This window comes from Mauremys mutica, chromosome 20 (assembly GCF_020497125.1).
Source record: "Mauremys mutica isolate MM-2020 ecotype Southern chromosome 20, ASM2049712v1, whole genome shotgun sequence".
Taxonomy (NCBI): domain Eukaryota; kingdom Metazoa; phylum Chordata; order Testudines; family Geoemydidae; genus Mauremys; species Mauremys mutica.
The window spans coordinates 14,049,048-14,062,116 of record NC_059091.1 but is presented as its reverse complement, the minus strand read 5'-3'; the positions used below and the strand labels follow the sequence as shown (position 1 = coordinate 14,062,116).

Sequence of the window (13,069 nt, the reverse complement as noted above, 5' to 3'; positions counted from 1 at the left end):
GGCTGAGCTGCCACAGGGGAATGTTCCTTATTATGGCTGGGTCCCATTCCTAAAATCCATTCCAACCAGCCACCCCAGACCCAGAGGCTGCATGAGCAAGTTCACTGAGCGCTGGGCTTGGGGCCATGATCTGCTGGTTTCCATATCCAGCCCCACCGCGTGACCCGGGGCAAGCCCGCCTCACCAGGCCTCGGTTTCCTGATCTGTAAAATGGGGTTTGTGCTGTTTCCTTGGTTGGTGGCAAGCAAAGTTGAGTCTAAAAAGCAGTGGGAGAGTCAGTACTCTGGGGTTCTCTCCCCAACTCTGGAGGGGAGTGGTTAGAGCACGGGGGACTGGGAGTTAGGACTCCGGGGTTCTCTTCCCAGCTCTGGAGGGGAGTGGGGTCTAGCGGTTAGAGCCAGGGAGGCAGGACTCCGGGGTTCTGTTCTCAGCTCTGCTACTGGCTTTGAGCCATGTTCCTTCCTCTCTCTGTGCCCCGCCCTTGTTGCTGGGGAGCTCCATTAGTTTTGTGCAGCCCCAAGCTCCTTGGCTGAAAGAGGCTCTGGGCTGGGCTCTCTGCTGTCAGGGGGCTGGGTTCAGAATCACTGCCCCAGCCAGCAATACTCAGCTCTCCAGAGCCTCAGAAAGGCTGGCTGGTACTGCGGAGTCACAGGGAAGATTGTGCCACCAACAGGGCGACACTGGGGCAGGCCCACAGTTGGGAGCGGACCGAGGGGGGTCACAGCAGGGATGGCTGAGCTCCAATGCCTCACCTGGGGCTGTGAGGCTGCGTAAGGGAATCACCCTCCTCTGGCCAAGAGGAGCCGGTTCAGGGGAAGCCCTGGCAAGGCTGACCCCACTCTCCACACGCAGCCTGGGTATGGACTCTCCCTGGCAGCAGGGGACACTGAAATCACTGGGGATCTCTCGCCCCCTGGGACAGGTTCCCAAGGTGAAGGCTGCCTGAGGCTGCAAGCTCCTGGGTCCCCTGAGCTGCCTCTGGCCAAAACTGGAACCCCATGGGCTCATCTGGTTTTCAAGGGCGTTGGGAAGAGCCGAAGGCCTTGGGGACCAGTTGAGCCTCCCCGCGGTACCTGTCTGAAGAACTCCTCCATCAGAGCCTTGGTCCAGCGGCTGTGGACGCTCCATTGCTTGGTGGGGTGGCTGATGTCGGCTGCATGCAGCAGCAGCGACAGCGCTTTCGATTTATCGATCCTGCAGAGGGAGGCGCAAGAGGCATAATGAGGGAGGGGCCCTGCTCTCTAACCAGCCTCCACCCAAGCACGGCCTGGCCCCACCACTGTTCATCCCTGACGCTCAGACACAGCTCAGCACACAGGCACGTTCACACACCACCATGCACAGACAATTCAGCTCAACCATGTTCAGGCCATTACAATCATCTGCTCTGTCCGTCTGCATCTCTCCGGCCAGAGCCAGGGATTCCAGCATCCAGCCGAGCCAGAGCGAAGCTTTTAGAGCCAAACTCCAAGTGTCCATCTGGGCTGCAGCAGGAGCTGTAATTCCTGGCTCCGGCAGATGTACACACACTAACTCCGATGGAGCTAGTGCGCTGAACCCAGCAGTGTGGCCACAGCGTCATGGCGGCGAGACGGGCTGGCTGCCTGAATACACACCCAGGATTTCACATGGGATTTTAGCCTGCACCACCACCTATGCCACTGCAGCCACACTGCTCTTTGTAGCATGTTACCTCCCTCAAAGCTAGCGAGTGTCTGTATACCCGATCTGGAATTACAGCTCCAGCTGCAGGACGGATTGACCCCATGTGACAGAGAATCTACTGCACTCTGGGACCAGTTGTTCCCAGGGTTAATTCTCCTCACTTAACCTTTGGCACCTTATTTCTAGCCTGAATTTGTTGAGCTTCTGCTTCAAGCCATTGGAAAGCGCTCTGCCTTTGAGTGTGAGATTAAAGAGCTCTCTGCTCTCAGAAATCTGCTCCTGTGTAGGGATTTACAGACCAGGATCAAGTCAGCTCTTAGCTTATCAAATATCAGGGTAAGTAGATGGAGCTTCTTCAGTCTCTCCCCGGCAAGCAGCTTCTCCAGGCATTGAATTGTCCTTGGGGCTCTTCCCTGAACACTCTCCAATTTGTCAACATGATGCATGCAGACATGTGTACACGCACAGGCACATGTGTGCAGACACACATCTGTGCACATGCAGGCATGTGTAGTGTGACAAAGTTCCTCCTCTACCTTGGTGGTTCCTGCGCTTACTGGCAGATTTGCTCAGCTCAGTGATCTTCCCCACAGTCTGGGTCAACTCCTCCGATGTCTGATCAGGAGTTGGGAGGTTTGGGGGGAACCCGGGCCCGCCCTCTACTCCGGGTTCCAGCCCAGGGCCCTGTGTTTGCAGCTGTCTATAGTGCCTCCTGTAACAGCTGCATGACAGCTACAACTCCCTGGGCTACTTCCCCATGGCCTCCTCCAAACAGCTTCTTTCTCCTCACCACAGGCCCTTCCTCCTGGTGTCTGATAACGCTTGTACTCCTTAGTCCTCCAGCAGCAGCACCCTCTCACTCTCAGCTCCTTGTGCCTCTTGCTCCGAGCTCCTCACACGCACTTCCTCTCCTCTGGCTCCCCCCTGCCTGACTGGAGTGAGCTCCTTTTTAAACCCAGGTGCCCTGATTAGCCTGCCTTGATTGGCTGCAGGTGATCTAATCAGCCTGGCTGCCTGAATTGGTTCTAGCAGGTTCCTGATTACTCTAGTGCAGCCCCTGCTCTGGTCACTCAGGGAACAGAAAACTGCTCATCCAGTGATTAGTATATTTGCCCTCTACCAGACTCCTGTACCCCACTGGCCTGGGTCTGTCACAGTAGACATATGTGTGCGTGCACATATGCACACAGACCTGCACAGCGAAAGCATGCATGTGCGCACAAACACACACACACACTCATACAATGCGCACCCCCTCCCAGCACACATCCCACTCCCAAAATCCACGTGTTACACACACGTTCCTGTCACCCACCTCAGCTGCACACAAAGCCACACGTGCTCATAAACTTCCTATGTGCACAAAGCATCTTCCCCCCCGCCCCCCTGCCAACACCACCTCTTGCTTCCCCTTGAAGCAGCACTTTCCTTCAGCAGCCCGGAAAGGCAGCCCCCGCAACACCTCCAGCCCTACCTCCACCCCCTCACTCACCTCTCCAGCTGCTGGAGGGAGGTTTTCATGGACTTGACCTGCTGGAAGTGACAAGACATGTCTGTGGCCAGGACCATCTCAATCACCAGGGACCGCAGCTCCCTGCCCCATGTGGAGAAACAGACACATGATCACTCCTGTACAGCCAACGACTCAGCCCGTTGCACACGCCCCACCCATTGCATTTTATAAACTGATCCCTTTCTGGCTGCTCTGTCAGCACAACACAGTGAACCCGACTTAGAATCATAGACTATCAGGGTTGGAAGGGACTTCAGGAGGTCATCTAGTCCAACCCCCTGCTCAAAGCAGGACCAATTCCCAACTAAATCAACTAAATCAGACTTGGCAGCTGCCCCCAGGGCTCCCCATTAAGGGGTCCCCCACACAGAGAAGGCTCAGAAATACAGTTAACAGAGCCTCAGGCTGAATGAGCTCCCTGCCCCATTCCCCACCTGGTGCAGAGGGACTGATGTGCTCCAGGCATGAATGTCAGAGAGACGGACCCCCATCATTAACCACTTCCACCACCATGATGGGGTGCTTTACTATCGCTCGGTGCTAAAAATCCCATCAGCAACTCACTAACTAGACGTCCTGGGGACTGCCTTTTTGTGCTGTATCTGTACAGCGCTAGCACACCTGGGTCCTGCTCCAGGATTAGGGCCCCGAAGCGACACAGTACCTCAACTGATAAATCATAAACATGGAGCGGAGGCAAGTCCTCTCTCTGCCTCCATTGCAATTTGGGACAGGGTCGACGTCTGTATCTGCTGCCCAGTGTCTCTGATCTGACCGGACACATGATCATAGGCAGAAGCCTGTGATGTGTCCCCTGCTGGCCAGATGAGCAGCACAATTAGCCACTTATTAGCAACCCCATGGCTGGCAGAAGTGAGGGGGACACAGGTTCTGGGGGTTCTGCAGGGGGGCGAGAGGGCAGGGCCTTACCCAAACTCATCCTTGGCCAGATTGATGAAGATGTTCATCTCATCCTCCTGCATCATGCGGAAGACAGCGCTGATGTGGTGGTTCTCCAGCACCGAGCGGTCGTTGTACAGGATGGCACAGTCAGACCTGGGACCAGAGGAGCCGTGGCTCAGATTTGGGGCTAGGGAGAGGCCCCCCAGGCAGGCAGCCGGCCGCTATCACAATTGTGTCACTGAGGGATGAGTAAACCAGCACAGCGTAGGCCAGATTGGGCCAGATTCTGCCCCAGAGCCCATGCTGGAGCGAGCCCAATTCTTCACCGGAGTGCAGGCCAGGCCCGATCCTCACAGAGCGCAGGCTGGAGCAGACCCGATCCCCCCAGAGCGCAGGCCAGAGCGGGCCTGATCCTCCCCCAGAGCACAGGCTGGAGCGGGCCCAATCCCCCCACAGCGCAAGCTGGAGCAAGCCCGATCCTCCCCCAGAGCACAGGCCAGAGCGGGCCCAATCCTCCCCCAGAGCACAGGCAGGAATGGGCCCGATCCTTCCCTAGGAGCACAGGCTGGAACAGGGCTGAATCCTCCCCCACAGCACAGGCCAGAGCGGGCCCAATCCTCCCCCAGAGCACAGGCCGGAGCAAACCCGAGCCTCCCCCAGAGCACAGGCTGGAATGGGCCCGATCCTCCCCAGAGCACAGGCCGGAGCGGGGCTGACTCCCACAGAGTGCAGGCCACAGTGGCCCGATCCCCCCACAGCACAGGCCGGAGCAAGTCCGATCCTCCCCCAGAGCACAGGCTGGAGCGGGCCCGATCCCCACACAGCACAGGCCAGGGCAAGTCCGATCCTCCCCCAGAGAACAGGCCGGAGCAGGGCTGACTCCCACAGAGTGCAGACCCGAGCGAGCCAAATCCTCCCCGAGAGAGATGGGGGTGGGGTGATTCTCATGATATCTGCAGCTCAGCCACAACCAATGGAAACCTTTGTATTGTGCCTAGCCCAGAGTGGTCCCCATCCCCACCGCATATCTATGCCTGGTCCATAGGCACCCTGCCCCTTCCCCACAGCCCAGTCCATAGGCACCCTGCCCCTTCCCCACTGCCCGGCCCACAGGCCACCTGCCTTACCCACACTGCCTGGCCCATGGCACGCTGCCCCTCCTCCCACTGCTTGGCCCCTGGGCACCCTGCTCCTCCCCTGCTCCCCTGCCCACCCTGCAGCACTCGGTGAAGCACAGCTCCTCTCCAGGAGAGCCCATGAGATCCCGGGCTGGAGGGGCCATGCCATGCATGCGCTGCCACCTGGGCACTCACTTGGTCTGAATGTGGAAGCTATTGGTGGTGCCCGTGTGCTCATAGTCGTGGATGGCAGCTGCGAAGATGATGGCCAGGACCTCAATCTCCGTCAGACAGTGCTGGGGGGCAAAGATGCTGTTAGTGCCCAGGAGGGGCGCTGCCCAGCTCAGCACCCTGTCCTGTCCCTGGGCAGAGGTGCAGGAATCACTGCTCCTACATAACCTGGAGGGGGGAGGTTGGGAGCAGGCACCTTAACATAGTGACTCCCAAAACTTGTGTCCCTCCAGCCTGTTCCTGACTCCTTCTCATGGGCCCAGGCTATGCTGGCTGCAGGGCAGGCACAGGTGCCAGGTGCAGGTGATGGCTGGGCTGGGCAGGAGGAAGCAGCCAGGGCCTGCCCAGGGAGCTGGGAGAGGGAGGCCACTCAGCTCCATTCACCCTCCAGACCCTGGGCTGGTTTCCCCACCTGGCTGTTTCTGTGAAGGTAGAGAGGCCACTAGGGGGCGCTGTGCTCCTTGGTAACAATGCAGCCTCTTGCACTGGAACCAGGCAGTTCTTACATGGGCTTGGACCAAGACCCAGATCCTAACACCCCCAACAACCCCTGGTGAAGTGGGGCTGGAGCTAACCCACCCCCAGGCTGGGCCCTGACTCTAAAACTGGCTGAACCAAACTCTGGATCCCCCCAAACCTGGGAAAGAGTCAGAATGGAGCTTCCCCCTCCCCGGCTTGTGCAACAAGGAGCTTGGAGCAGCTGCTGCTGAGTGCTGTGGGAGATCCCCTACCCTCCACCCATGGCCACCAGGAAGGGAGCAGTAGCATGCCCTGATCTTCCCACCTCCCCCCATTAGCCATCAGCCAGTGGAGAGGCCAGACCATGACCCCTCAGCATGAACCCAGGTGAGGGGCCTTGGACACACCCACAGCGCCCACGTACCACCATGCCAGTGCGCAACAGGAAGCAGTGCACAGTCTGGGTCACGTCAGCTGCGTGGATCTGATTGTGGTAGGGGTTCTTGTATTTCCCATAGCCAGCCTCCAGCGCGTCCAGTAACGTCATTAAAAACACAGTGGGAATCTGCGGAGCAAGGAGACAGGGATCAGGCTGCAGCACCAGAGCCCTGAGCTGGCAGCATGCAAGCCGGGCGCCCCTTGCATGCTGTGGGGGTATCTGCATGCCAGAGAGGGCTGCCAGCCTGTCCTGTAGCCAGAAATCTCACCATGTAATAACCCAAGGGGCAGCCAGGAAGGACTGATGGGGAAATTGAGGCACAGAGACAGCCAAGTGACTTGCCAAAGGTGGGAAAAGGACTCAAGCACTCCTGGCTCCCAGACCTGTGCTCTGGCCACTAGGCCACAGATCTCTGAGTCCCCCCCCATCCCCCCAGGGCAGTGGCCTGCTTTCCCACTGCGGTTTTGGGGGATCTTGTTCTATTTGCTGATGTCAGACTGGCTCAGGCCCCATCCTGCAGGGACTTACTCACTGGAGTAACTGCTGCTGCTCCCGCGGGTAAAGCCACATGTGTCTTTGAGCAGTACCTGCAAAGAGGCCAGGGAGTGAATGGGCCCCAGGACTCTCCCAGCCATTGAGGGGCTCAGTGGGGCCAGGCTGAGGCTGGGGCCCACAGGCAGGGGGCAGCCCTGCCCTGCCCTGCCCTGCCCTGCCCTGCCTGGGAGCTGCATGGTCCAGGGACATGCCAGCCCCTGAGTGACAGTGCCACGTTGCCAGAGCCCTGCCATACGCAGAGGGCAGAGAGGAGACGGGGGGTGGAGATTCTGTCTGTCAAGTCCTGACCCTGCTGTGAGTGGGGAGAGGAGCATCACACCTCAGTCCGTTCAGAGACTGGCATGTGGAGACAGCCTGTGCTGCTTCTGCTCCCCCTCGCCCCATCGCAGCCTGTCCGACACCTCTGCTCTCCAGGCAGGGGCAGCCAGTGCAGCACCCGGCACAATGGGCCCTGACCCCGGATTGGGCTCCTTGGTGCTACCATTTGGGAAATCAACAATGATCTAGACCAACACACTATCAGGCTTCCAGCCCCCTTGGGCCCCCGCACCCACTGTGGCTGCAGAAGAGAAGCCCCAATCTGCTAAACCAGGGTCCTTGACGGACATGCCATGACTGTGGGGCCCATGGGAAGGTCTCTGGGACTGGGGCTCGACTCTGCTCTCAACAATTTGGAGCAGCGCCAGTGACTCCCAGCAGATGTATGGCAAAGAGCAGAGATGGGCCCTGCAGGGCATTTGTGCTGCCCAACGCAGCACCACGGACTCCCTTGCCCATGCAGCCCTGTGCCCGCTCCAGCCCCTCCCACCCAGGCACTCAGACAGGGTTGTCTCAGAGTCTAGTACATCAGTTGGAAGTAACAGAGGAAGAGAAGGACTTCGGATTATTGGTTGATCACAGGATGACTATGAACCGCCAATGTGATATGGCCGTGAAAAAAGCTAACGTGGTCTTGGGATGCATCAGGTGAGGTATTTCCAGTAGAGATAAGGAGGTGTTAGTACCATTATACAAGGCACTGGTGAGACCTCATCTGGAATACTGTGTGCAATTCTGGCCTCCCATGTTTAAGAAAGATGAATTCAAACTGGAACAGGTACAGAGAAGGGCTACTAGGATGATCCGAGGAATGGAAAACCTGTTTTATGAAAGGAGACTCAAAGAGCTTGGCTTGTTTAGCCTAACCAAAAGAAGGCTGAGGGGAGATATGATTGCTCTCTATAAATATATCAGAGGGTTAAATATCAGGGAGAGAGGAATTATTTAAGCTCAGTACCAACGTGGACACAAGAACAAATGGATATAAACTGGCCATCAGGAAGTTTAGACTTGAAATTAGACAAAGGTTTCTAACCATCAAAGGAGTGAAGTTCTGGAACAGCCTTCCAAGGGGAGCAGTGGGGGCAAAAGACATATCTGGCTTCAAGACTAAGCTTGATAAGTTTATGGAGGGGATGGTATGATGGGATAGCCTAATTTTGGCAATTAATTGATCTTTGACTGTTGGCAGTATATATGCCCAATGGCCTGTGATGGGATGTTAGATGAGGTGGGATTTGAGTTACTACAGAGAATTTTTCCTGGGTGCTGGCGGGTGAGTCTTGCCCACATGCTCAGGGTTTAGCTGATCGCCATATTTGGGGTCGGGAAGGAATTTTCCTCCAGGGCAGATTGGCAGAGGCCCTGGGGGGTTTTCGTCTTCCTCTGCAGCGTGGGGCACAGGTCACTTGCTGGAGGATTCTCTGCAGCTTGAGGTCTTCAAACCACAATTTGAGGATTTCAATACCTCAGACATAGGTTAGGGGTTTGTTACAGGAGTGGGTGGGTGAGATTCTGTGACCTGCATTGTGCAGGAGGTCAGACTAGACGATCATAATGGTCCCTTCTGACCTTAAAGTCTATGAGTCTGACTCTAAAATATATTCTGTCCCACGTGATCAGTGCTCGGACAGTAACCGTGGCAGCTCTTGGCGTGTGACCCCTGCCAGAAGCCATTTCACCTCAGGGCAGCTCCCTGTACCTAGCCTGGCATTGAGCAGCCAGGACCCCTGAGTGAGCTTGGGTCATCGATGTGGACAGTCTCCTCCTCCCAGGTCCCTGTGTGTCAAGGCATCCCAGCATGCATCACTCCATGGTGCCATTCTATGTACATCTCCTGGGTGCGCTGTCCCTGTTGAGGCCCCACGCGGTAGCTGCCTGGATTTTCCCAGCATGCACTGAGGCAGTGTGTCTGGGGTGGATGCATGGTCATGCTGCAGCAGGGACATGGTTCAGATACATTGGTGCCACCTTCTCGGAGGAGTCGGGCTCTGGCTGTTTGCATGGATGGGCCAGTGCCTGAGATGGCCCCTTTCAGCCACACTGAAAAGCTGCCAGGGGATGCGATCTTGGGAACCACAGCCCCTGCCTTCCCCTTGCTCCATGGCTCTGCCTGGAGCAGTCTCAGGGAGCCCATTAGCATCTCCTTCCTGCTAGAGCCCAGGAGCTCACAATCCCCCCATCAGTCACCAGCATGTGGGAGGGGAGTGGGTGGGAAAACTCCTTGGTGTGGGCACCACAGCTCCGCCCCAGGCAGAGACGACAGCTTGTGCAGGGGACCAGGGAGCAGCCCCCACCCTGTGTCGAAGGGCTGGGGCACTGACCTGGGGAGCTGGCTCACACACCCCTCCCCACGCTCCACAGGCAGGATGCTGACGGAGCCCCTAGCTCTTGCAGTTTGTTCCACGGTGTGAGATACACGTCTTTCTGCTGGCACCTTGTTTTATCGTTTCACAGACAGGAACATTAGATCATCTAGTCTCACCACCTGGACAGCACAGGGCAGGGGATTTCACCCAGACACCCGGTACTGACCCTAAAGACTTTCGTTTAACCAAAGCAGGTCAGGCCCCAGGAGCCAACTAGCAGAGAAGAGAAGAGACCTGGCTGCCACCAAGGCCCAAGGCCCCTGCCATGACAGGGAGTTGATTAAGTAGGATCTGCCCAGATGATCTAATGGATCCGAGGGTGCTGAGGGAGTTCACGGATGTGATTGCAGAGCCACTGGCCATTATCTTTGAAAATTTGTGGCAATTGGGGGAGATCCCAGACGATTGGAAAAAGGCAAATATAGTGCCCATATTTAAAAAAGGGAAGAAAGAGAACCTGGGGAACTACAGACCGGTCAGCCTCACTTCAGTCCCTGGCAAAATCATGGAGCAGATCCTCAAGGAATCCATTTTGAAGCACTTGGAGGAGAGGAAGGTGATCAGGAACAGTCAACATGGATTCACCAAGGGCAAGTTATGCCTGACCAACCTGATTGCCTTCTATGATGAGATAACTGACTCTGTGGATATGGGGAAAGCGGTGGATGTGATATATCTTGACTTTAGCAAAGCTTTTGATACGATCTCCCACAGTATTCTTGCCAGCAAGTTAAAGAATATGGATTGGATGAATGGACTATAAGGTGGATAGAAAGTTGGCTAGATTGTCGGGCTCAACGGGTAGTGATCAATGGCTCCATGTCTAGTTGGCAGCTGGTATCAAGTGGAGTGCCCCAAGGGTCGGTGCTGGGGCCGGTTTTGTTCAACATTTTTATTAATGATCTGGATGATGGGATGGTTTGCACCCTCAGCAAGTTCGCAGATATCACTAAGCTGCGGGGAGAGGTAGATACGTTGGAGGGTGGGGATAAGGTCCAGAGTGACCTAGATAAATTGGAGGATTTGGCCAAAAGAAATCTGATGAGGTTCAACAAGGACAAGTGCAGAGCCCTTCACTTAGGAAGGAAGAATCCCATGCACTGTTACAGGCTGGGGACCAACTGGCTAAGCAGCAGTTTTGCAGAAAAGCACCTAGGGGTTACAGTGGATGAGAAGCTGGATATGAGTCAGCAGTGTGCCCTTGTTGCCAAGAAGGCCAACAGCATATTGGGCTGTATTAGTAGGAGCATTGCCAGCAAATCGAGGGAAGGGATTATTCCCCTATATTCAGCAGTGGTGAGGCCACACCTGGAGTATTGTGTCCAGTTTTGGTCCCCCCACTACAGAAGAGATGTGGACAAATTGGAGTCCAGTGGAAGGCAACGAAAATGATTATGGGGCTGAGGCACATGACTTATGAGGAGAGGCTGAGGGAACTGGGATTGTTTAGTCTGCAGAAGAGAAGAGTGAGGGGGTATTTGATAGCAGCCATCAACTACCTGAAGGGGGTTTCCAAAGAGGATGGAGCTAGGCTGTTCTCCGTGGTGGCAGATGACAGAACAAGAAGCAATGGTCTCAAGTTGCAGTGGGGGAGGTCTAGGGTGGATATTAGGAAACATTATTTCACTAGGAGGGTGGTGAAGCACTGGAATGGGTTACCTAGGGAGGTGATGGAATCTCCATCCTTAGAGGTTTTTAAGGTCAGGCTTGACAAAGCCCTGGCTGGGATGATTTAGTTGGTATTGGTCCTGCTTTGAGCAGAGGATTGGACTAGATGACCTCCTGAGGTCTCTTCCAACCCTAATTTTCTATGATTCTATGATCCCAGCATGTGATTCCTGCTCCCTGCTGCAGAGGAAGGCGAAAATCTAGATCTGGAGGTCTAGATTTTTAGAGGTTTTTAAGGTCAGGCTTGACAAAGCCCTGGCTGGGATGATTTAGTTGGGTTTGGTCCTGCTTTGAGCAGGGGGTTGGACTAGATGACCTCCTGAGGTCCCTTCCAACCCTGAGATTCTATGATTCTATGAAAACCACCCAGGTTCCTGCCAATCTGACCTGGGGAGAAAATTCCTCCCCAACCCCAAAGCTGGTGATAGTGTGACCCCAAGCACATGAGCAAGACAGGTGTCCGTGTCACTCCTGGACAACGGGGCGTGTTGGAGAGAACAGGAAAAGCAAGCGGGGCTGTTCACACAGACCTCATTCCCATCAGTTACTGTCAATGGGTGAACGCAACCGGCCCAGCAAGGGAGGGAAGAAAAACAGTCAATGCTTGCACAGACATGCACACCCGGGCACAGACATGCACACCCGGGCACAGACACGCACACCCGGGCACAGACACGCACACCCGGGCACAGACACGCACAGACATGCACACCCGGGCACAGACATGCACACCCATCACATACACACACAGACATGCACACCTGGGCACAGACATGCACACCTGCACACAGAGACACACAGACATGCACACCCATCACATACACACACAGACATGCACACCCGGGCACACACACGCACAGACATGCACACCCGGGCACACATACGCACAGACATGCACACCACGCACAAACATGCACAGACATGCACACCCACACACAGACATGCACACCCGGGCACACACACACAGAAATGCACACCCATCACATATACACACAGACATGCACACCCAGGCACACACACGCACAGACATGCACACCTGTGCACATACACACACAGACATGCACACCATGCACAAACACGCACAGACATGCACACCCACACACAGACATGCACACCCAGGCACAGACATGCACAGACATGCACATGCAGACTCACAGGCATGCATACTCCTACGCCACACATGCATGCACATCCATACTGATGCACACATATGTGTACACATATGTGCAGACTCATATACATACATCACGCATATGTAACCCAGACCTGCTGGATGTGGTGCTCTGTCCCCCTCTAGTGGTACCTAGCCCAGCTAGTGATTGATGAGTCTGCTACAGCCTTGGCTAAGAGCTGGATGGTTTTTAGCTCATGCAGTAGAGACTCATGCATTTAGCTCCAGAGGTCCCAGGTTCGATCCTGCCCGGTGTCTGTGGGCATTACACATACACATGCGCACACATACCCACAGATGTGCACATGAACCCTACCTAAGCCTTTGCAGAGCCGGGAAGGTCGGCATGACCACTCCATTCAGCTGGCTTAGAGAAGAACTCAGGGGATTTCTCCTCTGCAAGGCCCAACTCTTCATCAACACACAGAGGCCAGCACCCAGCCCCAGGAATGGGTCCAGGGCTGCTGTGACCCCACCGGGCCTGTTCGGGTGCGGGCTCTGCTGGCCCTCCCCTACACTGTGTCCCCCAAACCTCCTCTCCAGCTGAGCCCTGGGGACAGATCTGGGCTGTGTAGAGGGTTGGAGATCCTGGTATCACTCATGGGCTTCTGTTCCACTGCTCATTGGATCTTCCAGCTCTCTGGGGCTGAGTGGGCAGGA

At 55.8% G+C, this 13,069-nt stretch overlaps 1 protein-coding gene across 8 annotated transcripts in view; it reads right to left on the bottom strand.

Annotated features, from left to right (window-relative positions):
• Positions 1 to 13,069, bottom strand: part of PDE1B (phosphodiesterase 1B) — a 142,152-nt gene that overhangs the window by 9,356 nt on the left and 119,727 nt on the right. For all 8 annotated transcript variants that reach the window (XM_044995356.1, XM_044995355.1, XM_044995362.1 and 5 more), the window contains 5 exons: positions 6,314 to 6,454; positions 5,395 to 5,495; positions 4,109 to 4,234; positions 3,158 to 3,259; positions 1,074 to 1,194 (listed from right to left, as the gene is read on the bottom strand). In XM_044995356.1, the coding sequence (XP_044851291.1) occupies positions 1,074 to 1,194; positions 3,158 to 3,259; positions 4,109 to 4,234; positions 5,395 to 5,495; positions 6,314 to 6,454 (591 nt within the window). The remainder of the gene's footprint in view (positions 1 to 1,073; positions 1,195 to 3,157; positions 3,260 to 4,108; positions 4,235 to 5,394; positions 5,496 to 6,313; positions 6,455 to 13,069) is intronic.